The sequence below is a fragment of the Hyposmocoma kahamanoa genome, unplaced genomic scaffold, assembly GCF_003589595.1.
Source record: "Hyposmocoma kahamanoa isolate Upper Pololo Valley unplaced genomic scaffold, ASM358959v1 117, whole genome shotgun sequence".
Taxonomy (NCBI): Eukaryota; Metazoa; Arthropoda; class Insecta; order Lepidoptera; family Cosmopterigidae; genus Hyposmocoma; species Hyposmocoma kahamanoa.
The window spans coordinates 1916642-1943635 of record NW_020653397.1 but is presented as its reverse complement, the minus strand read 5'-3'; the positions used below and the strand labels follow the sequence as shown (position 1 = coordinate 1943635).

The 26994-nt window shown below is 35.8% G+C and overlaps 1 protein-coding gene across 5 annotated transcripts in view; it reads left to right on the top strand.

Annotated features, from left to right (window-relative positions):
- Positions 1-26994, top strand: part of LOC113239948 (homeobox protein homothorax) — a 452743-nt gene that overhangs the window by 72319 nt on the left and 353430 nt on the right. For all 5 annotated transcript variants that reach the window (XM_026477122.1, XM_026477119.1, XM_026477123.1 and 2 more), the window contains exons 4-6: positions 4837-4887; positions 14500-14550; positions 20708-20878. In XM_026477122.1, coding sequence (XP_026332907.1) covers positions 4837-4887; positions 14500-14550; positions 20708-20878 — 273 coding nt within the window. The remainder of the gene's footprint in view (positions 1-4836; positions 4888-14499; positions 14551-20707; positions 20879-26994) is intronic.

Sequence of the window (26994 nt, the reverse complement as noted above, 5' to 3'; positions counted from 1 at the left end):
AAACACTGGTGGTAAGCGACACGCCTGTTCGTAACAGTTGCAGTACCGCTTCAAATCGCAAAGATCGCTTCTCTTCTCTTTCTTTTAACCGACTTCATTGGAGGAGATTCTCATTCGACTGTATTCTTGTGTGTGTGTATGTGTGTGTATGTGTGTGTGTGTGTGTGTGTGTGTGTGTATGTGTGTGTGTGTATGTGTGTGTGTGTGTGTGTGTGTGTGTGTGTTATGCGATTCTTCCGATAAATTGTGAACTCTATTCGATGATTCTTTTTTGTTTGTAATTCTGTCTCTCAGTCATCCCTAGGGATGGAAAATTAGGGGATGAATCAGGTTTATTGTCTTGCACTCACTTTCCCTTAACCGATTTCAATTAAACTTAGCAAATAGATGTAATTCACAAACTTTTGAGACCGGTTTTTTTAATTTAATGGCCATTACAACGTCAATATGATCGTCATTATGTTAATTAAAAAATAATAATAAATACACAATATCGTTAAAATACAAAAACGTCCAATAAATGTAAGTATTTCAAATAAACTTAAAATATTCAAACCAAACTTCTTTATTAACTAAGTTGATGTTATGTTAAAGAAAACTATAAAATGTCTGTTGGTATATATAAACAACTAAAATTCTAGATCGTGAGATACTTTACGATGAGAATCTCGCATTTTTGTGTTATGCGTAATACGGAATGCTGTATTCTAATGCACCTTAATTTTCTTGCTTTATGGTATGGTCCTTATTAGTTTGTTTATGAGAATAATGAAATGTAATCATACAATGCGTAATACTGCCCTCCTTGTCGTAAAGAACGTATATGCATTTTAATAATTTTCGTGATTTTGGCATCTAAGTTTGTTTTTCTTTGTAAAATGTCAAATACGGTGATTTTGCTTAAGAATTGATACGACCTCAGTTTGAATTCATATTTTTTCCGTAATAAATCGGTTCTATAGCGCGGGTCTAGCGGAACACTGGTTTTATTACAGAATTTATTTTTTACAAACGTAGTTAAAGTCATTTGAAAAATATATATCGTATACTTACTATACGTGTTTTATTTAGTTCAGTTGATATAAAAAAAATGGTTATCTATCAGTAGTCCGAAATGACATTTTCCAGAAATAACGTTTGGTCGAAATTTTGTAACCTCGAAAATAATTTTGAAGGGAAAATATTATTTTCTTTTAAACCTAGCCTAACCGAACCTAATCGAGTCTTTGCGATAAATATTCAACATATCCTGAACGAACAACTGTTTCGTTACAATTCGGTTTTCGGTGTAATGAACATTCGGACAAACGTTAACTCGGACAAAAAAAATTTCGACTTTGTAATGGGTTACCAAAAAAAATCATTGGTATGTATAAAGTACATATTGAATACAGCGGTTTCCTTGTAAAATTTCGAGATAGGTTTGTGTTTTTTTTCTATCACAGTAATGATTTGGTAGAATGGTTTTCAAACAAATTAAATAACATTTCGTCTCTATTTCTGGTTATATACTCGATGCCACTGAAAGAAAAAAGAAATATTTTTTAATTTGATCGAATATTACCTACTTGACTGTAATTGTTTCGGACGAAATGTCGATCGAGAACGAGTGCAGATCCACTAGTTGCTGTGTCCCGGGTAGCACCCCCGAGTGCGCCGCTAGTACACAAAGTATAGGGAGTTACCTAATTTAGTACCAGATGATTGTTGTGGTTATGTTATATAGTGTATTTTATAAAGTTTAATTGTACATTCAGTTAAATTTATATACCGTTTACCTGGCTTGTGCACCGTTAACTGCCCGGCACATGTATTTATAATTCCTTACAATTTTTAAGGTTGCCTAGTAAAGATCGTTGTTGAGCGATAAGGCTGTCGATTGTATCTTGCACTATGCCTACATACTGTCTCTGGTTCTTTTGTGTGGAATTAAACTTGTTCTATTATATTTTAATTATGTTAATTTTTTTTAATTATGAAAAACTGGCATTTGAAATGGTTATTCATAGAAATGTTGATATATTTGTTATTGGCTTGCTGTAATTCTAAATTACAAATTTACATCAATTACATTTTTCTGTTAAGTGACGTGTTGTCTATTTTCGAATAAGTAGATATGAAGGTGCAGAAGCTTGAACAAGTTCAAGTTGCCTGCTTGTCGGTATTCTACAGGATATATCACGGAGAGTGTGCTATGGAATTACACGATTTAATTCCGTCTTCTCCTTTCCATCACCGGGGGACTAGACGTAGGCTTGAGTTCCACCCCTATGTAGTGGATATTCCAAAGACTCGCACGAAGCGTTACACTTCCACATTTATACGACGAACGGCTGTAGAGCGGAATTCCCTTCTTGCAGACTTATTATTCCCTGATAGGATAAGCATTACTTAAGTGTTCATGTCCCATCATCAAACCTGGTAGTAGAAAGAGTTTTCCCATGGAAGTATTTGCCGACTTGTCTATTTTTAACGCGAAGCAGTAGTGTGAGCATTTTTGCGTTTCGGTTCTAAAGGGTGCTGGTGAAATTACAGGCACATGGGACTTTTCAACTTAGGTTTGTCTCATAATCAGATCTTGGTGATTTTAAGCTCGGCGATTTCCCGTCACTTCCATTTGTATCAGTTCCGAATTCCAGGAATGACGTGCAAAATGTCACAGGCATCATTTTACATATTTATTTTTTTCAATTTACTTATTTTATTTTTGAGGACACAAACAGCTTATATCACAATGTAATAGAAACTATATTAAATAATTATAAGCAATAACAGTACCCTACTGATAAAAATACAATAGGAAAATACAGCATCGATGACACTAAACAAGTAAACGACATTCTTCACACACACATGACACATTATGCAAGCAATTTAACATTACGCAAATTAGATTACTTTAGTAATAAAAAAATGAATTAGATAATACCTTCTTAACGTACGCACAGTTTGTGTTAAACAAATCAAAATCGTAAAGAGCAGAAACTTTGTTAAAATTATTGCTCGCACGCCGTATAAATGAATTCCGTTTGTAATTTGGCAAAGCGACAGGTAAATGAATTAGTGACTCGTTACGTAAATGCTTAGCTGGAACCCTTAAGTGAATCTCAGATAGAAGCTCGATATCTCTAGGTGTACAAGCGGTATTCGTATTGTCTCGGGTTTGAATCGGACTTAGGGTCGTATTCCAGAACTCTACTCAATGCTCAAGTCAGGATTTGTGCAGACTTGAGTATGATTCCAAGCACTGGAAATACGACCCTAATGGCAAGGACTTGAGTATGATTTCTAGTGCTTTGAATCATACTCAAGTCCTGACTTGAACATTGAGTAGAGTTCTAGAATACGACCCTTAGTTCTTAAGCGACATCCGAAGTGGGTCCGAGCTTTCTAGATTTGTATAGTCTCGGATTCAGAACCGATACGAATCTGATGCAATGCGCAAATGCGTTTATGGTAAGAAAAATGTCCGGTAACATTTGTTATTTTAATTAAATTTGTAATAAACAAGTGCTGGAGGCGAGTTCAAACAGCAATTATGTGTTGTTTGAGCTGACGTCAAGTCAATGTAGTGCGATAAAAAAAAGAAAATCGGTTGGATGGAAGCGCATACTAGATTGTATCGTATTTCCGGTCGTAGCAAGTTTATGTCGAAAAAAAGCGTGTCTTAAGTGAGAACGTAGAAACATACAATAGGAAGACTAGAACTGTCAGCTTGTATTTTTAACCGACTACAAAAAAAGAGGTTCTCAATTCCAATGAGAACCTCTTTCTTTTTTTTTGTATATATGTTGATGATTCTTTCTTTGTTGGAAAGAGCGTACCTCAGTATTAGTCCCATTTAAATACGATACAGTTTGAAGAAAACATTCCATATCTAAGAGTGACAAACTAGGGGATGAATACGATTTGAATAAAACTTGGCAAATAAATGTAATTCCACGACCTTATGAGGTCCGTTTTTTTTTTAAAAAAAAGCTATAATTTTTCCGGATTTAAATTGCGTATGTTCGTTTTTCAAACAAACCGACGTTTCGGGCCTTTTACAGGTCCCATGGTCACGGTGACCATGATCATGGGACCCGAAAACACAAATATACGCGATTTAAATCCGGAAAAATAGTTTTATTTCCTATGTGCAACAATCGCGAAAACCTAAGAACGCGATAAGTTATAATTACTATGATGGTAAGCGACACGCCTGTCCATAACAGTTGCAGTGCCACTGACAGCTTTAAATCATAAAGATCTGCGGAGCGCTGCCACTGCGCCCGTCACCTTAAGATATAAATTCACAAGTCCCAAAACCGTAACACAGTAACGCTGACATTACTGTTTAGGGGCAGAAATAGGCAAGGTGGCTGTACTTCCCTGGGCAAACTTCACAAGGAGCTCTACTGCTACTAACATTGAAAAAAAAATCCCCTATCAACGTAACTCTCACTCTAATAAAAAAAACTTAGTATTTAACCAAGTAATATCAGTCATAACTCCTAGGTTACGAGTGTTTTGAAATAACAGATTCTATTTTAAATAAGTCTAAAACACGAGTGCATCATTAACACACAATATTTTGAGAGGCGGACGTGAAATGGTGATGCAGTTTGTGTCTCGTCTGTTGCTCGCTCTATGGTGCGTGTGCGCAGCCAAGCGAGCGAGCATTTTATTAGCCACGGACAAGCATTACGACCCGGCTGCGCCCGCAGTTAATCTACTCAGCAAACTGCCCGTCTCATTATAAAACAAGCTATGAATCTCCATATGAACTGCCACCATTCAGAGCTAATAACTTTTTAAATATGAAATAATATTGTATAATCTTTCCTTTTGTTACAGATACGTCAAGAAAAACCTTACTATATAGCGGACCCCGAGGTCGATTCATTAGTAAGTATCCACATTATTTATTACCAAAGCTTAAAATAACTTGGAGCAGTTTGATACACCATAAAATAGTGAACTAACAGATCACCTCGCAGCGACCGAATAATTTATGATTTTATTAGTTAAAGATCTGTCCGAAATTAACCACAGGTAAACGAGAAATGTTTCTCGGAATAACAAAATAAGGGAATAAGATCAAAAAAGGTATATATTGTCACTCATAAAAAAGTTGAATCGCACCGTACGCCTCCCGCGGCTAGCTCGGACAAAAAGTGAAATAATAAAAGCAAGATGGCGGCCACCCACCGCCGCCGTTCGACACGGGTACTTAACCGATTTTTAACAAATAAAATCAAAGGCATTACGAATTGGTGGGCAGCGGGGGCGAGCGCCGCGCTGTTTGACTTTGTTAGGGAAATCCGTGTTATCTACCCGCTCCACCAAGCGCGTAATCACTAGGTTTCTAAATTTCCTACCGCGTACGTAACATAAGAACAACCCTATTCATATAAGAAATCAGTTTCCGTGTACACGAATAACAATACGACGCGCTGCGATTGTGGTATGAGTACTTATATTCAATTTGACGACCTCGGCGGCCCCGTGGCTAGCACTAGCAGGCGCTTGATAATGAGCTTCAGTTCCCGGTATGGTCAATTTAGAACCGAACTTCAGTGCCTCTGGATTCCATTACTCAGGTAATTAAATATTAAAATAACTAACGCGGTCACTCATAGTCCCGTACTAGGGAAACCCTGTGTCGCGAGTGCCATGGACACACATGTAGACAACCACCAACTGACGAGAAAAATAAATGTAGGCCATACAAATATTTCTCCCCGCTCGGGAATCGAACACGGGACCTCTGCGTGGCAGACTAGAGTGGTAATCGTTCGGTCACGGAGGCAGTTAATGTGGTATATTTATGTTATAACAACTATTTTTCAGCCTAATTATGACAGAGGTCTAGATTTCAATCGTGAGGAGTTCGTAGTCTTTTTAGCACGTTTACAATATGAGATCTTCACGGATCGCAGTTTATTGAAGGCATAAAACTAAGCAATTAAAACCGCGCTAGAAACGGTAGCATGACGCCATAAACTAAGACGTCAGCTTTACCTGCGCCTGCACCGGGGACTGATAAGCGTCATTCATGCACTGCTCAAGTTAAACCCTCAAGATAACGAGCCCTGGCAAACCGACGACATCCGGGCGCAGAGTAAACTTCTGCGTCAAAATACGTAAATTATCTTTGTGTTTTTGTCCCCGCGCTCTGACATGTGGTGCCACTGTGGGTGCATATGTTTGTGTAGTGTGTCGAGTTAAAATTCTTGACGGTCCAGTTGTTGTTCCAGCGTTAACACAACTGTTTGATCGGCCTAAAGATGTGTGTTCTTCAATTTCATAATCTGTTTAAACAAAAACTTTGGCCAGGTCCCTTGGTTCGGGCCCATTGGGTCATTGGACACGTCGTCGCGGTGTTTTGGTAACATAAATACGCGAGGTTTTTAATACTTGAACGTGTTGTTAACAAAAAGCTATTGAGAGAGGTCCAATTGGTATTTCAATAAGGTCTTTGAGTTTGCCTCTCTGCCGTTGGCGTAATTCGTTCGATTGTAATTAGTGTTGTTCGCGGCTTCATTCATTTGGAATGTTCTTTTGAGAGGTTTTCTGAAGGCCTTGTCAGATGGGTAACCATATGTTTGGCTGTGCTACTTTTGCTAACTACCTTGGGTTAATTGAGTTGTGCCAAATGCCATAGGGTTATATAAATTTTAACATTATTTGTTTCTAGTAATTTGTATCTTTGTTTCGCACTTGAAATGAATTACTGTCGCAGCGCAAATATGATAGAATTGAGAAAACACAGCAGTCATATCAAGATTAGAGAATAATTTATGCCACATTTAAAACAAATTTATACTTGAAAACTTTTTTGAAGCCACTGCTCGTTCACTGTGCTGACTTCCCCGAGAAGTACGAATAAGGAACTCTAGGGATTGCTCTTATCAAATAAAGTTAAAAGCTATGGAATACACTTTGAATCAAATTTGTGTGGAATCTGGACCCATGTAGTCTTTTCATAAATCTTTATCTAACACAGTCTTCAATTTTGTAATATGACTTTTTTTCAATTAACAATTGACAATTAAAATATTTCTGATGTAAGTTTTAAACTTAGGAAATGATAATTATAATAATATATGCTCCGGAATCTTGTTGTAAAAACGTATACAGTTCCTCATAAAATAATCGTTTACGGAAAAATGAGATTATTTTTATTTATACATAATAATTAGTTATCCAGTTGTAAACGAAAATATAAATGTATTGGTTACATTTAGTAATTTTTTGAACTTTGAAATCGTGTTTTCTGATTTTCACAATTTTTGAGTTAAGACATTATTTAGATTCATGTTCGATTTATTGAATATCATGTTGTTTTACTACCATGTTTTTTGTGAATATATTACACTAGATTCTTATTATTATAGATACAAAAATCAAATACATCGAAGCGAAAAATTACGTCGGTATGACTTGAACCTTACGTCATTTAAAACAATGTCTTAATATCTTTATCAAAATCACAATGTACATTTGTCTGAGTGACCTTGTGCACAATCTCAAATGAATAAAATCCATGTCTAATACAATAAAACATTATTTGACGTATTTAGAAACTACGCGCCTGCCATCTCCATAATACCTGTTATTTATTTTATTATTTCAAACTATTATGAAAACTAACACGGTTATCACACATTATAGTATAAAATAAGTCCCGTTACTTTTATATTATTTCAAACTGTTACTTTCACATCCCTATTGCTTACGTCATTACGTTAATTCGGAGCTATTGTAAGCTCTATATTATTGCTGACGAAGAGTCATTAAACCTTTTCAATGAGCTTAATCAAGTATTCAGCTTAAAATGACTCTTGTAGCAGCTTACTTATATTTTTTAAATAATCATACTTTATTGTAAAATCTTACAATTGAAAAAAAAATGGTGGATTGTTATTTTTTCCATTTTTCTCATTATAGACGTATAACTGACCGTAGAACTGATAAGTTCGGAGGAGTTGTTAGAGTATATATTTACCTTAACTTCAACGAAGTTAATACACATACAGTGGTTAATACCTTCGAAGTACCGGATTTTTATATTTTATTTTTAAGTGCGCATTTGATGAAAAGTGACGATGAGGAAATAATGCCTATTCACTTTCGCCCTGAATAAGCACAAGGTGTAGTGTTTAGGGAAAAAGTGTCCAGGCAAGGAATTCCACTTCATATTGTATTGTATTTTGTTCTGTACTTTAGATTATGAAAATAGCAATTACTATAGTCTGTCTTTTTTTAAAACGAACTAAAAAGGCGCACGACATGTTCCGTCACTATTTTTATAAAATACCAAGTAACTGGACGAACAAATCGTGCGCCTGGTGGTAAGCGACACGCCTGTCAATAACAGTTGCAGTGCCACTTAGAGCTTTTAATTGCAAAGAGCTTAGAGGCACTGCCACTGTGCCTGTCACTCTGAGACATAAATTGACAAGTAGGCGTGTCGCTTACCAGCAGGCGCACGACTTGTTCGTCCCGTCACTTGATACCATTAAAAATCCAAGACTGGTTATAAGCAAACTTCGATCAACTCTTCCGTATCGAATGCACCAAATGCATCAATAGACAGTGTTAGTGTAAACTAAACAGTGTCTGCCCCAACATCATGCCCTGTGCAAACGGAGTAACGTTCGGCTGTGTGGCAGCACTGTAAGCTTTATGGACCTTGTTCATTTGTCTTAACACTGTACAAACACAGATGGAACAATTTGGGTCAGACTAGTTCAAGTTGCGTATACGACCACCCCAAAGATAGTGTGATGAAAATTGTCACCTCTAGTTTCTCTACATCTTGGATTTTTATAATAGTAAGCCTTTGTTATAGCCGTTTTAAAGAGACTCTCTGGTCGCTCCCTCTCTGGGGCTCCCGCCGCTTTATGGAATAACAGGGACATGATAAAAATGCGATATTACCACAAGAAAATTCTTTGACAACATTTTTATCCCATTATAATTAATAATCCTGCGAAACTTGTGTTCTGTTTTATTTTTAATTTTCTGAAAAAAAAAATGGTACTGTCAGTTGGCATTCCATTTTGGTATGAATAATATTGATTAATTTCGTTTTTTTTAAAGTTTCTGCTTCTCAGAGACATAATATAAAATGTGTTATATAATCCGGTAGCGCCAAACAGTATTTTTTTTACAATATTACGACATGAACAAGTCGTGTCTTATGGTGAGCTACACGTCTATCTATAACAGTTGCAGTGCCACTTTAGATCGCAAAGATTTGTGGGGCACTGCCACTGCGCCCGTCACCTGGGACATATGTTGGCAAGTCCCATGTGCCTGTAATTTCAAATTCAAATTCAAATTCAAATTCAAAATAATCTTTATTTCATAGGCAAGCATTATTACACTTGAAATCGTCACAATGGTTAAACTCTACCGCTCATTCGTAAGGCAGATTCCCCTGAGAAGAATGAGCAAGAAACTCTAGGGGTTGCTCTTTGTAAATAACATTTACAATATTTTTCTTTATTTGAAACATCAGAGATCGAGACTACCTCCATGAGCTAAACGGGTTACTACCACGGATTTTTGTCATCCAAGTACGCAGAAGTTGTATAATAACCTTTAGTATTTCACACTCTTATCCTTCAAAACCGGAACACAGTAATGCTGACATTACTGCTTGGCGATAGAAATAGGTAACATGACAGTATTACCGTTGATGAACTCTTCCACAAGAAGCTCTACTGCTACAAAAAATAATTTTAATTGAGTGTTTTAAACGGAATGAGGCTCATAATTAAGCATTTATAATCAATTTTAAGGTCAATTAAAAGATGTTAAATGAAAAACAAATGACGATAGGACTTAAGGACCTCTACCTTTCACCTACCGATATGACCATGAGTGAATTTTGACGTTACATTGTATTTCATCTTTTTCTACATTAGTGCCAATTATTGTACTCTGACAACAAATGTGTTTTACATTGTCATATCGCGAAATAAATAATTCTATTCTACGAATTGAAAAAATATTCAAAGATAACTCGGAATGTAAGAAAAGACAATAATAAATATGTACCTAGTTTTAAGACGTGTTTAAACAGAGTTTGTGCTACCAGTTGACTTAATGTTTGATCAGTGTAACGCCAAAGCGTGTGACGGTGTGACGGATAAACACAGATGTGACGGACAAATAATGTTCCTGTGACGCTGTGACCTTTAAACATACTGCTTGGTAACTATTACATAAATAGGTTTAGTTTTGATTTCTTGGTTTAAGTTACCACGCGTGGCTGTATTTTACCAATGGTACGAATAGCCAATATGTAAACGTAAAGTACTCGATAAATATACGATAACAATAAAGAGACTTGGACTCCTGAGGAAGACGAAGGAAGAAAGGTCCATCAATCAAAAACAAAAGACTGTGCGTATGCGCAATCAGAAACAAATCAAAGGGCGATTAAAACGGCATTAGACAGATATCGGCCGGCGATTATTACGATCTGATTGCGGCGATAGGATCTGTTCGAGGCCTTTGCACTTTCATTGTTTTACTAGATGATGGTGCTATTTGAACGTTAATATATTTTCTTTTGTTTTATCTGAATAAGGAGTTAGAGCGACGGTAGTCCAGTGGGAGAGTGGTTGCTTCTCAATCGAGAGGTCCATGTTTCGAATCCTTGCGGCGGTTTTTGCCAACAACTTATTTTCTATGATATATAAAAAAATCGAAATGAGATACGTGGTACTTTCGGGTCATATTGAGTTATATATACCGATGGAATCAGAAACATTCGTTGATTTCAACGGTGTATATAACTCAATATGACCAAAAATGTCGCTTATCCCATTTTGCCATTCAAGTGTCGATACATTTTGATTAATCATTAGCTACAGGTTTTTTCACCACGCTATGATTTTTATTATCCCGATATTTCATAGTAGCAGTGGAAAGCCTTGTGACAGTGTTCGTCCAGTTAGTACTGCCACCTTACCATTTTCTGCCGTTACAGTTTCGAAGGGTAAGGGTGCTGGTGAAATTACAGGCACTTGGGACTTGGCAACTTATATCTCAGGGTGATGGACGCAGTCATAATGCCCTTCAAATCTTTACAATTTAAAGCTCTGCGTAGCATTGCAACTGTTATGAACAGGCGGGTCGTTTACCACCAGGCGCATGCCATCTTTGTCTCGTTACTTAGTATAATAAAAAAACCGTAGTAAGAAACCTAAACTGCAATTAGTGATAATCATTTAGTCTATAATCACGTCAACAATGTCTTAAAATTTTGTTTGTACCTGGGGGTCTACTCCCGCTCTCTGTTCGATATGGGTCCGAAACATCGAGTATATAACCAGAAATAGAGACGAAATAAGGTATGTATGGCACATTCCTGGTAACTCGTCAGTGATGCATCACTTATAAATATCAACTCTCGTTTGCACTGAAATATATTTATTGTAATAAAGATAATATCTCTAATGGCGAAACAATAGCGTGCTGTTCCATTCGGTGGTGTGGGGAAAAACAGCAAAACATCTAATTACAAAACAAACGGAATCAAATTTAATCGGTAATTAAATATTAAATATGTAATTCTACAATTTTCGTCCATTATAGCAAGTGAAGTGAAGTGAAACAATTGACGACACCCGTCAATTGTTTTGAATTCGGCCTGGCCAATCGGAGCGCAGTTGTCACCGTAATGATATGCCAGAATGGTTTTCAAACAAATTAAATGACATTTCGTCTCTATTTCTGGTTATACACTCGATGGCTTTAAATTGATCAAGTATTTGTCATTGTAAGTTAATGTTTCTGTTCTGTTTTTGGGAAAGAAATGTCTTAAATCATAATTTTTGCATACATGTACCTATGATTTTAATTATATTTGCCAATATTTTGCAGCAATACATCTATACTGTAGCCAAATTCGATGTAGAACGTTTAATAACAAAACGTTGCTAGTCAACCAATGATGGCATAGGAAAACAACATTGACTTACAATTATATGGACGTCGGGTCCGCGCTAAAAAGTGTCCGCACTTGTAAGGCGCTAAAATCGTATACAGAGCGCCAAACTCCGCTTTAGTCTTCATTTGTTCTACTGACAGCGCGATACTGCGATGACATTACAATTTAAATTTCGAATAGGTTGACTTGTGACATTTTTTTCGTGGTTTTTGTATTAGACCCGTCGTCCATTTATTTGTAAGTCAATGGAAAACAACATTTTTTTCAATGCTCCTTTAATTAAAATTTAAATAGGTAAGTAGGTAATTGGGTTATGTAGAAGTAATACTTACCTAGCCAATTATTATAAAGCTTACAAAATACGTATTGATACGTCTGAGTTATGAATAACAATAAGATGGTAGGTAATGGTAGACGAAAGAAACAAAATGGTAAGATTTATATCATCCATCATCTATCTCCTATTCGGAACTTGAATTGCCACCAGAACTCGAATATTTGCAATCTGTCTCTTCAAATCATTAGTCACTAGGGATGACACAGTTTTCCAAATAGTTAATTACTGGTAATTTTTAGGTGATTTGAAACATCTGTTGAACAATATTTATTATAAACATGACTTCAAAGCTTTAGTCTATGCATAATCCAGTTGAACTGGGGGGAAAATATTGGAGTTGTGGTAACTGTGAAAGAGTCTGAGATGAAAACCCTAAAAATCATATGTTTTTGTTTGTTGACATTAGTAGAAAACTACATAGAATTTGGCCAGAATATAGCTATCGCTGAAGGAATACATTGTGATGTAACCTCCACGTCGAAGAAGGAGAAGAACGCCTTCTTTCAGACGACTCGTGCCTATCACGAACGAATAACGGATTGGTGATGATGAAGGAGCTGAGCTAAATAAGTATGAGTTATTTCATATGAATGAATGAACTATGAATCATTCTTTCGGCCTTATTACTAGGTAGCATTTTTTTCCAGGCATCCTTATGCATATGTTTTTGAACTTTGAAATATTAATATGCCAGACAACGATCAATCATTTAGTCTGAAGCTAGCGAAATCTTATAACTGCAAAATTAACTCCATGACTCTACTGCCACAGTACTACGCAGAACAGATATGAACCAATTTAGAAAAGTTCATTTTACAAATTGTTTCTACCGGGAATTGATCCCGAGACCATGCATTAAGCGCCTACAGTGCCAACTGAGCCACTGTGCTTGACAAAGTTGCGTTAGCGACATCAATGTACTTTCTATTTAAAAAAAAGGTTGTTTAAAATTTCGTAACGGCGAAAATCCAAATTTAAATAGTTATTTTTTAAATATTTTTAGATATAGTGAAGTGATAGTTAAAACGGAATCGTTAATAAAAACATCGATAAGTTATTCGGTCGCTCGCGTCCCTATTGTTCGTTCGGACTTTGGACGATCCATTGGTGCTTGTATTGTGTAATGGAATTTAAAGACATTCCTCTATGACACAGTGTGTGTGATTAGAGTGGGGATGTGGGAACATGAGTCGGATAGTCTACAGTCTCCTGTAGGCCAACATGGTGGAAATCTAAACCTCTCTTTAGAGGACAATGACCTGCTGTTGTACGTCAGTGGGTTGATATAGAACACAAGTCGGATAGACAAGATTTTTCCGGACTGTAGTGATTGAGATCCAAAGTCGTTGCTTATCGAATGTATAAAACTTAAGTAATAGTAAGTTATTATGTAAGGGATTGCTGGACGAGTACGAGTTAGTAGAAGTCACGCAATCCCTTTTCCCGCCGAGGTATGTAAGGTGTTTTTCTCAAACAATAGACTAAAGAGAAGGATGTATTATTAGAAAAAGTAAATAAATATTAATTAATATTAAAAGTAATGTTTGACATTTTGTCAATATTGCTTCTTGTTTAAAATTAGGCAAATCAATTACTGTATTTTCGTTATCGCTCTTCTCACTAGAACTCATTTTTGCTATCAAAATATAAATAAGATGTAAAGACACAAATGATCAGATTATTTTACAGCCTTTTTCTTTTTTTTGAAAGTAAGCGGTACATGTAGGTAAATTGGGCAGTTGGCTGTATGAGTTTTTCTTTTACATTTATTGTTAGAATAGTGATAGATTTAAAAGTTTAGAGCAGTGTACAGTAGTGGGTTTTCATACTTACTTTTCAGGCCTTGGCTAGGATGAAGTCGCACAGTCATTAAATGACAAACTTTCCCTGTTCATTTTTTAAAAGTAATACAAACATTGAGAGCATGTTTGAGAAAAATATTATATCATGTTCTAACCATGATGTTCATCTTTTATTTTTTGTGAAAATACGCCACTAATTTGCTATGATTGTTGATACGAAGATCGAATAAACATGAAGAAAAATCCATCGGTCTAATTAGTCATCGTGCCACGTTCAGGCAACTGATGCTGGTTTGAGTTCAGTTGCGTCGAAGGAATTTTTCTTTGTGTTTGTTGTAGCTATATTATATAGTAATAGGATAGTATTTCTTATGTATTCTTAGATATTAATTGTGCATTCTCATTTACAGATGGTGCAAGCAATACAAGTGCTACGGTTTCACCTATTAGAATTAGAAAAAGTAAGTAAAATTTGTTTTTTTTTCACTCGTAATAGCGATTTGTAGCTGTGATATGAGTGTGGCGTTGTAGTCTGTGCAGTGTCACAAATAACCATAGAAACTGATGACTCATTTGACGCTTTAAGGTGTTAGCAGATTTTCTGTCATTACGTATCCCATTTAAGTTGATAGCATCATTTGTATGGATGTACTGGTTATTTATACAGTACAGTACTAAAAAAATTAAGGCAACGTTCGGAACATGTTCGGTATCGTTTAACCGAACATAATACCAAGTCGATTATCCGCGCTCGATTCTGAATCGAGATATCGTATCGATTTTGTGGATACACGCAAGTCTCGACACGCACACCACTATCACAATGTAGAGATAGAAAAAGTTGGAGTCTACTTTAGTATTTTAAAAGCATAGGAATTTAAGTGTGAAGGTTTCATTGGTGAAATTTACTTTGAAGACATTAATATGGGTAATGTTGTCATTATAAGCACTTAAGCAGAGCAGTTACTTAAGATTCTATCTTTATGACGCTTACGTAAAGTGTAGAAAAATATATTTATTATAATGTTTCTAAATAGTAATGTAATATTACGTTATAAAATTAATTCTAAGCAGAAATGATTCTATTTCTTGTAACTTTTTTAAACTACTCAAATTGAAGCTCGCTCCTATATATTTGTAAAATACCTACTTTCGTACTCTATCGGCCCAGTGACACCTAAAGCTCAAGATTCGAATTTTAAATTTCGAACTATTTTCAACTTTGAAATTAGAATCAGGTGTTTGAGTGAATGGTGGTTGTGTTTGGCCAGTGTTTGTTTCGCGCTTGTCCATTTCGGGCATGTTCCGTTCGGAAACCGGTCCAACTTCTTACGTGTGTCACATCTTGCATTCGCGCCATTATACTCTCGAATCTTAACGGTAACGCGACAGGACGCCGCTTTTTTGCTATCCACCCAATCCAGACGCTTTGAGCCCAACATTAATTAGCGACATAAAATTTAAATCAGATTCAGAATTCTTCTCTACATCGCTGTGCCGTGTCGCCCGACCAGAAATTAATTTAACTTGTCAATATTATGGTCACGTTTCTACGAAACTTGTTCAGCTAACGTCTATATCGAGACGAATGATCTCGAGAAACGAGATATCTCATCGGTCGCTCCCACAGATTCTATAAAGTACCCGGCGCCGTACTACGTTTGGGAACCGGTAAATTTGGTGAAAAAAGACCACAGTACAAAAAGGCTGTAACGAGATAACGCGTAATGCGATACCTCTGTACGAATCGTTGGCCGGAGGGCGAGATAAAGGCCGTTTAAAATAATAAAAATAATATGCGTTCGAAATTCGAAATATCGAGCCGCGGGCGATGTCTTCAATCGTTCGATAACGCGGCTGCATATAAAAACGTCGATTTATTTCACATAAAGAAATAATCGATTCAGTATCTAGGCTATAGAGGCAAGGAATCTACCTGTTTCCTGGCCTCGAATAGTATTTTTTGTCCATGGCTCATATCCTATATCTACATGTCGGTTTTGATCTCGTCGACAGTTTTTGTCGAATAGAATAAAGAAAAAAACACCGTTAGTTCGATCCATTTCCGCTTGACTACACACCGTTCACAGGTGATGCTTTTTCGAGCCTAAATAATAATTAAAAATAAAAAAAGAAGACCGAATGCCTTGCGCGACAATAAGACCTCGTTAAGTGCACGGTTTTTTCTCTCTTTCACAGTAATTGCTCGGTTTTTCATTGAAAAAAACTTAATTTCTAATAAAATCTCGCCTAATCTTACGAAAGGTTTTAAATCGTTTAGAAATCAATGTAAAAAGTACTTGTACCGGCTTTCAATTTAAAATTACAAAGGAAAAAAACCAATTTTAACATTCATAAATATTTTAACGAACTGGCCGGTACATATTATATTTACATTAAAATATCCAATAACGTTTTTTGATTTATGTTTTTTAATAATTTTAAATATGGCCGGCGGCAGTCACATCGGTTCATCAGTCCTTTTCGATCGGAACGCTGATTGGTCCTTATTTTTTAAGTTTTTTTTAAGTCACTGCCTGTTCCTTAATTGCGTTATGTGAAGTGGTTTGGATTCCTGCGGTAATGTCAAGCTTAGAATTTAAGAAAATCGATATTCGTTTTTTAATTGTCCTTCTCAACTTGCCAGTTTATGTATCTTTCTTGGTAATTTTTCTTTTTCGAGAGCGGTAGAATTTGACAGGATCGTAGCTAGTTAATTACTACCTACCCCAGTAAGGGATAACCGTTACGTGTCAATTCATAAAACAATTATCAAATCTTTTTAACTTTTAAAACTTACTGGATGAGCAATTATTACACAAGTCCGCTATTCAAACAACAAATCCAACAAAGATGTTTTTTTCATATTTTGTTTCTAACTCGTAAATGTTATCTGTAACAGCGTGGCTAAGTGATTTACGATGTAGGTCAGATTTGTTGGTTTTACGGGCCTCGAACCTGGGACCCCGCGTTTATGACACCTCGGCGGTTTTATAACTTTTATATAGCGGCCACTAATTCCGCTGAATTAAGTATATTTCGTTACGCGATATGATTTCTTTTTTAAGACTTCGGTTTCTCACGTTATGAGCCGATTAATTGGTGTTTTAATTTAAGAACTGGCAAAATAGTCGGATGCTAGACATGTTATCGGACGACGAGAGGCGCGAACTAATCGAGGCTTCATTTGAATGCAAGACCGGTTTGGTTTTTTAACCAAATAAAAAAAATAAAAAAGAAAAGAATCCGGCCCTGTCCAGTGGATCAGAAATGTCGGCCAAATACACGCCCGCGCATCTTATATACTTACGTATATCTTTCCTCTTCTGCCTTACATTCTTATCTGGCATTAAGCAAATTTTTCAGGGCAAAGTCATCTTGAGTTGTAGTTTCGTATCAAAGTCTTTCTATTACTAAGATATCGTATCGCACCCTTGGTGTAATAAGGTCACATCTGCAAAATGGCAACTTTTCACTAGAGAAGTTTAAAGATTCTACGAACAAAATTAGTCGATAACTTTTTTATGCTTATATAAGAGACTTAACAAAATTTCACATAATTATTAATACAAAGATTGAACACTTGGAAAAAATTCCCTCAACCCGGCTGGATTCGAACCAACGTATTCTAGCAAACCGTGGCAGACTCTATGCCAACTAAGCCACGGAACGAACCAGCTGACCTTATGAATTTTTCTATGTGCTTGTTGTAGATGTTTGTTTTTTATTTTTTAACGAATTTCAGATAATGATATATAATTTGTTTCATGTAGTTCGCATTGTTTTCAAGACTTTCATGTGATAAACGCATATTTGATATACGATCACATGTGACTTTATTATACCAAGGCATATAGAAGAGGCAGACAATTGATTTGTGGGGAATGCTTTCTTTTGAAAGCTGATTATAACTTAGTTGTGACAAAAACATTTTCGATAATAGCCTTTTGCTACTTTTTAAGACCTATGTCCAACTGCAAAGATTGAAACGTTAATATTTAATTAATGTCACGTTTAAAAATAACGGATAGCTTCTTATTTATCACTTTATTTTACCGCCATTACGACACATCTATTTTGACAGTTACTGTTTATTAAAATGATTTCGTACATGTTCGGATTGTGTTTTACATTAATCAAATACCTAGTCGTCATATAAATTTGTAAATTTGTAAAATAAAAATATTTTCTTTCGCTGTTTTGCTTTTCGCAAAATATGCCTTAGCGATTATAATATAAAATTTAGTATAGGTACCTTTATGACACAATTAATACTTAACATAATATAATGTTAACACTGAGTACTAATATCGCACTTAAAATAAGGCCGTAAGATAATAAAGTCGGCAATAGAATGGAAATAACAAGATAGCACAGCTATGGTCTTTGCCGTAAAGTCAGGATAACTGGTAAACAATAAAAGTGCCTGCCAGGTACTTAAACTGTGATCTACGGCTTAAAACTAAGCGTCGATGTTACCCAAGGAACTGATTTACTGCAAATTACTCCTTATATTAGCAGAGGAAATGTAAAACCTGGTATGCCTAAGTCTTGATTGCTGTCTTCGCAACTGACCTTTTCTGCGTTGTCATATTCAATGCGTATTGGAGAATGTCAGTAAATAATGTTGTACTGTTTCAGGTTAAACTCTAGAATCCACAGCCCTAAAAATTAAAACAAAAAAAGACATAAAATATTGTTCCAACATTCTAAATTTAAAAGAATCACCGTCAATCACGTCACCATTCGTTCAAAAAAGACAATTCATTCAAAATCTGAATAAAAAGTATTCGTTTAGAAACACTCCATATCTCAATCCGTGGGCTCATTCCAAATTTAAATTTCTGGAAAGAGTTTGATGTTCGAAACGATAATCGTCTGAAGTTGAGAGTCGGAATGCCGTAATATCTCATTAAAGGCATTACCTTATTGTAAATAACGTCGTATCAAACGAATATTTCCACCGAATAATAACTCTTTGGTCACAGGGCGGATGGCTTATGTTGTCGTGAAGGAGTGCCCCCTTAAATCCTTTTAACTAAGCAGGGAACAGTTCCAAATTTGAATCTCCGAAGAGTTACGATGTCAAATCTTTAGTCGCTGTCACTGAATCGAAAATAGTATCGGCGGCGGTCACAGAGCCGGGGATTAGACTCCATTTGATTTTATTTCGAACGGTGTTTACTCTGTCATTCGTGAGCTTATAAAAGCGCTCTCAATCAAGATTTTGACATTGACAGCGAGACGCGCGAGCCGCCCGCGCCTGTAACCGCCGCTACTGTCAATAAAATTCACACAACCATAAATATGAATTTCAACGGTCGGTTGTAAAATTCAAATTATGATAAACAAACTACAATATTTGGGCGGCGCGTGCGCGGCTACAACGCGATGCATAATTTAGAAAAAGCTGTCGATTAGGAAATTAGTATCCCGAAGACATAATTAGCTGTCAACAGCGGGTAGTGCTGTTTCCGCTTCCGGCGCTCTGTTCTATTTTTAAATCCGCTAAGACGTTTGGAGCCCTGCGTGTTCGATTTTGTTCTTTCCCCGCGCCCTACACCTGCCGGCGTTTTATTACTTTTCACAGTGTAAACGCTATCTAAAAATTTCGTTAGCCTTTTTATTGCCTTATGTTAATTTCTAAGCTAATTATGCCTATGAAAATTTATAAGGTTGGCGGACAAAATTAATACACGCCCGGCGGGGGCCGTATTTTATCGAATAAAACAAAAAAAAATGGGCTTCGTGCCGTTTTTACGATTCATTTTGAGTTTTTACAAGTGTGCGCGACAGTTGGTCGGCGACCCGCGATGGTCCTTTGTTTCCATTGTCGTTTCGAGCTTTGTATGCTGATATAGTTTAAAGGTCGCGTTTCTTTTACCAGCCACACGACAGTTATGATGTTGCGGAACTCCACTATTTGTTCTATCTAGTACTTATTACTCTAGTCCACATCGGTCCTCAACATTGTCTGTATGTCCTGTCTATTCATCTGAAAACCTAGCTATTACAATGTCTTGACTGATCCATTGACGGAACATGTCGTCGTGATAGCGCAAACATGGCAAGTATAAACAAGTCTCGAAGTCCTGAACTTATCATTAAGTAAAGGAGTAGGCTAAGACCTGTAATAAACTCATCCGATGGGACACATGACATAAACTTAACGTGTAGAATGCTGTCATTACGTGTACTAATCTTCTTCGATGAGAGTTATACATGAATAAATGTTAAACTTAATATTGGACGAGTGACAGAAGTATCAGTAGAGCTCCTTGTGGAAGAGTGAAGTACTACCACCTTATCTATTTCGCCCGCCAAGCAGTATTGTGAGCATTACTGCGTTCTGGTTTGGAAGGGTACGGGCACTGGTAAAATTACAGGCACTTGAGACTTGTCAAGTCTCAGATCTTTGCGATTTATAGCTCTGAGTGATACAGGCGTACAACTCGTTTTTCCCGTTACTTGGTGTTATAAAAAAAAATACACCACATTCCCAAGTTGTTTCATCAACACGCATAAATGCTTTTTGATATCGGACTCCCTAAAAAAGAAGGACACACTTAAATTGTAAGAAATGTGGAGTTGCGACTAAGAAGTCTTCAATCTTTGCAGGTACACGAGCTGTGCGACAATTTCTGCCACCGCTACATCAGCTGCCTGAAGGGCAAGATGCCCATCGACCTGGTGATTGACGAGCGGGAGACGGCGCGGCCCCCGGACACCAACGGCGAGCCCCGTTCCGCGCCGGACAGTAGCCACGACGGCGCCTCCACCCCCGACGTCGTGAGTACCCCCTATTCAAAACCCCACCTGATCCCGAGGCGCGATCCCCAGCTAGCACCCAACTCGACCACGAGCTACCTCGTGCACCCCTGCTCTTAGTCTGGCCATTGCAAAAACGAAGTATGTAAGGGGGTGCTCGCATTTTAGTTTAAGTTCCCGCCTCCACTCGCTTTTTCACACCTTCGCCAAAATCACTTGACACCGTGGCCGTGATAAAAACACTTTTAAAAGACTATAGAATTCTAATTTCAGAAGAAAATTTAAGAAAATTAAGTACAGTCTTTTAAACGTGTTCTGTTTGTAGTTCCAATTTTGAAACCACGGTGGCGAGAGATGTTGGCGGTTAAGTCCGTGCCATGTACCGCGCGGACGACTGCTGTCGGAGATTCCAAAGGCCTCACTGAACTGAAGCTCGAGGAACCGCCGCTAGTTTAAGTTCCTTTAGATCAAATCTTCGTTTTTGCAATTGGCCAACCTCTTAACACTGTACGAAAATTCAATTGACAATTTTTTTAATTTTCAAAATTTGAAACAAACGTTACAGTGAAGGGGTAAACAATAAATGGGTGCGACAACCAAAAAAAAACAAGATTTTTCGCGAATTGTTTTTTAATTCGCCGGTTCTCAATTGCTGGGTTTGATCAATGCGCCTGATCAAGCATAATTTTTTGCACCGAAATTTATGTATACGATTTGAAAAATGAATAAAAACATACGTATAACGTTGATTGTAATATGTGTATACTAATTTTAGTGAATAAATAAAGCCATTACACCGAGAGGCATCCTAAGGCCATTCAAGCTGCGCAGAGCTTAGAAAAAAAATCCTAATTAGTTTAAAAGGAAAACGAAGTATACGTAAAATCACAACTTTAACTTGCCTAAGTGAGATAATAAGATTTACTTAAGAATTTTAAATTATTGTAATTGGTTTTATCGGTGGTAGATGCTAGATTATTGTTTTGGCTAGATTTCAACGAGATACGTAAATAGATATACGGCGATTTCTTTTCCTATCGGGTAGAAAGAAGCACTACGCGTTTTAGTTAGTGACAAGGAGAAAGATACGTATATTGTATACGCTAGGTGTAATTTGATTCCGTTCTCTTGTCGTGTTTTTTCGGAAGAAAATTTTCACTAAAAACTTGAATAAATCATTAACTGCGAACAGTAACATTGTTCTCTTACAAGTTTTGCGAAGTTCTCTGGAGACTCTATAACAAAAGAGGATTTTTATAAATAATTCAATTTTAAACTTAACAAGGAAGCCTGACACGGTTGTATTAAAGACAGTTTTATATTTGGAAGTTAAATAATGATATCGTTTAATTATACGAAGCCGTGATAGCTTAATGTTTTGACCTACCACCTCGCAAGCAGACGTAGTGAATGCGAATCCGGGCACCTCTGAGTGTTTCTGCGACATTTCATTTCAAATATAACACGTACTTTTCGGTAATGAACACTCACCTAAAAGGTGAACCATGTCCAGCAGTTAATCAGTAATGAATTCAATTTTACTGTTCTCAAAATTGGTTTTTAAGTTTTGCTGAAATGTTCATCTGCTTATATATTATTGTGTGTAATACCGTTATGTATTCGACAATAATGTACACGGCTATAGACGGATTATATAGTATATATGTATGTGCGTTAAATAGAAATATAGTTGCTTCTACAAAATAACTTAGTGGCGCTGTGTTCCGGTTATAAATAACATAAAGTATAATTCTCTTTCCTCTCTATAGGACGACAGTACTTTTAAATAAACTAAGGATCAATTTTTTTGCTGTATTTTTGTACATTGCATAGTCTTGTTCGGACATCATTGTCATACGTCATACATTTAAAGTTTTTGAGCGTGCAATAAAATTACTTTTTAAAAAAATCTAAAGACATCGTTCTAAAGAATATTGTTTTTCAGAAAAAACTTTACGAATTTAAGTTTTCGAGTTTAAACACAACTTAAATTCTCAAAGTTATATTTTTTCACCTACAATAGGTCTTTAGTTTAATGTCGCTAGATTTAGTCTCCTTAATTAGTAATTTTGCAGTACAAATGATTAAATTTGATGCTTTCCCATAAACGTGGCAATTATTTGGAGTTATTATGATTCTGGTTATTTATGATCTTGGTTTTTTTTATATTACCAGGTTATTTATAATCAGGGGTTATTTAGTAATGTGTAAGGGATATTTTTGGGCGTTGAGACTGAAATGTTTTGTTATGTTATATATTATTTCCCATCATTGTTAACTAAAGCCATATTTAGTACTATAGGATGTTAGAAAACAGTCTAGTTTGACTTTGGCAAGAACTTTACCTTAAATAGTACGAATGACTTTTGTTTCTAAAACTAAAATCTTGACGACCTAGGTGGCCCAACAGCTTGCACTGTGGCCGTTGAACGTGGAGGTTACGGGTTCAATTCTTTTATTTGGGAAATTAACTTTTCTGAATTGATTCTGGTCTGTGTGTTCTGGGAAATGCCTCTGATTGAATTCCAATGCTCTGGTATTCATAGTACAGGGAATTAATTTCATAATCTGAGACCAGGGAATTAAAACATTATTATGGCATCTTCCTAAAGAATAATAAGTTCGTTTAAAAAATAATTTAAAAGAACATAATTAAAACCGGGTCAGCTCTAAACTCAATCGATGATTTATCGAGCCATATTTGACAATTTCGATGGCCCAGCACTTAAACGAGCGTTAGTTAAAGAAGTGCAAGGTTTTGTTTCTGGGTGAGAACTTTTTGGGAAGAGAACTTTTCTAAATTGATCTGGGTGTTCTATGTAGTGCGCTGTGCCTAGTTAGAGACCAGATATGAGTCTTCAGTCTTCTTTTTAAGTTTTAGAAATGAAGGACGTTCGCACGAAGCCTTGGTAAAGCCTTTACTAAACTGTTTTGTAGACTCCTATAAAAGAACCTTCAGTTCTTTAAACCATCATGTTGACTTGGGGACAATTAATTTTATTAGAAGACTAGTTATTTTTTGTCTGTATATGAGTTTTTAACATAAATTTGTGTAGTTACTAAGTTAGTTTTAGACTTAAAACGCGATAGGATTTCGTATGAAATTTTTTTTTCATAATTTCTAACTCGTACTTGTATATTGCTATTCGGTGTACGTCCAACTTATATGTCATTGTGATTGATTTTATTATTTTCTCAACGGATTAAACAATAAAATGTTCTGTTTTAAATTAAAATGGCAGTTTGTTTTTTAATAATAAATATTATCGCATAAGTAACATATAATAATTAGGTGCTATCAGTGAAGCTTCTAAAAAAAATTTCTTTACAAACATAACAGTTGTTCTTGAACAAAAGTAATAAATATATAACTGTAGGTAAAGAAGTAATAGGCCCCTACGACTGTATTTTGAAATTTAGACGTTTTTACACACATTGCTTTAGAAAGCTAAAAATCAAGCAATGGCATAAAGACTATCGTTGTTTGTTTTTTATTTGACATTAATATTGATTTTAAATGCTTAATTAAGAGCTTCATTCTCCTTAAAATGCTCTGTAATAAAAATTACATCTCCCTTGCAGATTATAGAACATATTTTACATTAGGTCTTCAAGGAGCAGAAACTTATACGAAATCAATTAAAATAAGTCATTGTTAATCATACAAAAATACAATGCAAAGTGCCAGTTCCATTTTTGCATCAAAAAATTTAAAAAAAAAAAACAGTCTGGCAGGATTATTAATTTTAGGGGATAAAAATGTTGTCAAAAAATTTTCTTGGGGTAATATCGCATTTTTATCATGTCCCTGTTATTCCATAAAGCGGCGGGAGCCCCCAGAGCGCGGGAAAGCCGGAAAATTGTTTCTTTACGGCACCCCACGCGCTAATCTTTTGTTGCATCGTTCGAAAATCCAACGTTCTTTTAAAAAAAATACAGAGGAATCTTTTCACGAGGTGGTTTGCGACAATCTGATATTTTATTTATTTTTTATAGTCTGCAATTGACGTGTGATAGACGGCGATTGGCACAGGAGCAGGGGGGTAAATAAGGAACTGGGGTTGTAATAATTGATGCAAATTTGTGGTACCATCGGAAACAGATGTTTTTAATGAAGTTTTTAATAATTTATAGCAGATTTAATAAATTCTATCTATTAAATCTACTATAAGTAAACAGCTTATTGAGTGTTAGAGACAGTATTTGTATTGCAATGTACGGAAGTTTTAAGTGTAAAGACGACGTGCTGTCGAGTGTACGTAATACTTTCAAATAAAACCAAGAGAAAGAGATGACAACATTTATGCCATGCGACGTCTTATGCAAGCATCAGAACGGGACACCAAAGACAACAGTTCCTACAGCCAAATCATCAAAGCTATCACAAATAACTACACTTAAGAATTACATGGAACTAATAGAACGTATTAAATGTAAGTATAAAAGGGAAAAAAATATGACAACGTAATATGCAATACAAGATACGCAACCATCCAATGCCATCAAAATAATGTACCATAGACAACATATTGGCAATATCCATAGAGTAACATACAATGAATAATGTAAGAGACGAAAATAATAAAAGGGAGAGGGATCTGACAATTCGTCATGGATTTCTTCTTGTTGCTTGCGTGCTAACACTGCTGATCAACGGATTTTAGGATAATATACATATTATATACTTAAATATATACAAATATTTATGTAGTAATAAATTATTACAGCGGTATTTTCTTCGGAGCTATTCGGGTTTTACGGAAGTACACGATTGCTTTGGTAATTAATTTCCTTACAATAATAACGCATAGAATGATAGTTTCATATCAAACGAACTGTCACAAGTGAGGCAAAAATCAAATTAATGTAGGCTAGTTTTAGTAGTAGGCTAATTTTCGGTTTTAGTGAATATTTATATAAAAATACAAGTTGAAACGCGTTACTTCCTTGTGGAATGTGATGTTAGTATCTATTTTATGTTTGTCTGACGTATTTTTACACTCATTTACCGCACATTTTTAGCTAAAATTCTGGAGCTGTTCGCGGTGAAAGTTGACCTTGAGCACTGAAGGTCCGCCCGCTCGTGTAGGCCCTTTGGGAGCGCTTCAATTTGCCTCACTTAGCGTGTGCGGGCTAGGTTTCTATGCGTTATTATTCTAAGTTAATTTCATTGTAATGAATTATTTGTCATAACAAATTTCTCGCTATTAAAACGTGCCTTAAGTCATTAAAGTTGATACGAAGTTAAGGTATAAAGGTCCAAAAATCATTTATACTGCCTCTAGTGTTATTTTTTTTGCCGATCAAAAGGCCATCTTGGTAAATAGCTGATCTAATATTAGGTTTGAATTTTGAAATGATACAATGGTGTTATCATAACACCGTAACGTAGGTCCTTGCTCTTTAAATAAATCTTTTATGGGGAACTGTATACGTTTTTACAATAAGATTCCGGAGCATATATTAAGTTTATCATTTCCTAAGTTTAAAAACTACAGTAAAAAATATTTTGATCGAAAAATCATATTACAAAATTGAAGACTACGTGTTAGATAAAGATGTATGGAAAGACGACATGGCTCCAGAATCCACACAAATTTGATTCAAAGTGTATTCCATAGCATTTAAGTTTATTTGGAAAGAGCAATCCCTAGAGTTTCTTGCTCGTTCTTCTCAGGGAGGTCAGCGTAGTGTACAACGAGCAGTAGCTTAAATGTGACGTTTTCAAGTGTAAATTTATTTTACCTATGGAATAAATAATCTTTGACTTTGACTTTGACTTTGACTTTGATCAAAGTTCACTTGTGGCGACATTTTACGTAGCAAAGAGTTTCATAAGAATTATATTCGTGTGTTTCCGTAAATACTCGAGTGAGTCCGAATCTTGTATTTTTGAAAATATAGTTTTTCGTATTTGTACTTCATGAATTGCATATTCTTCACCATATCTACTGACGCAAAATTATCAGAATAATCAGAATCATCCCAGCGCCATTAGATTAAAGTATACGTACTTGGTAAACTCTAAATGTCTCGGAGACCTTTCGAGGTCAAATAATTTGGCATAGACAATAAAATAGACGATAAAAGAAAGGCATAACCAAATAAAAAATCTTTTATTCCATAGATAAAATAAA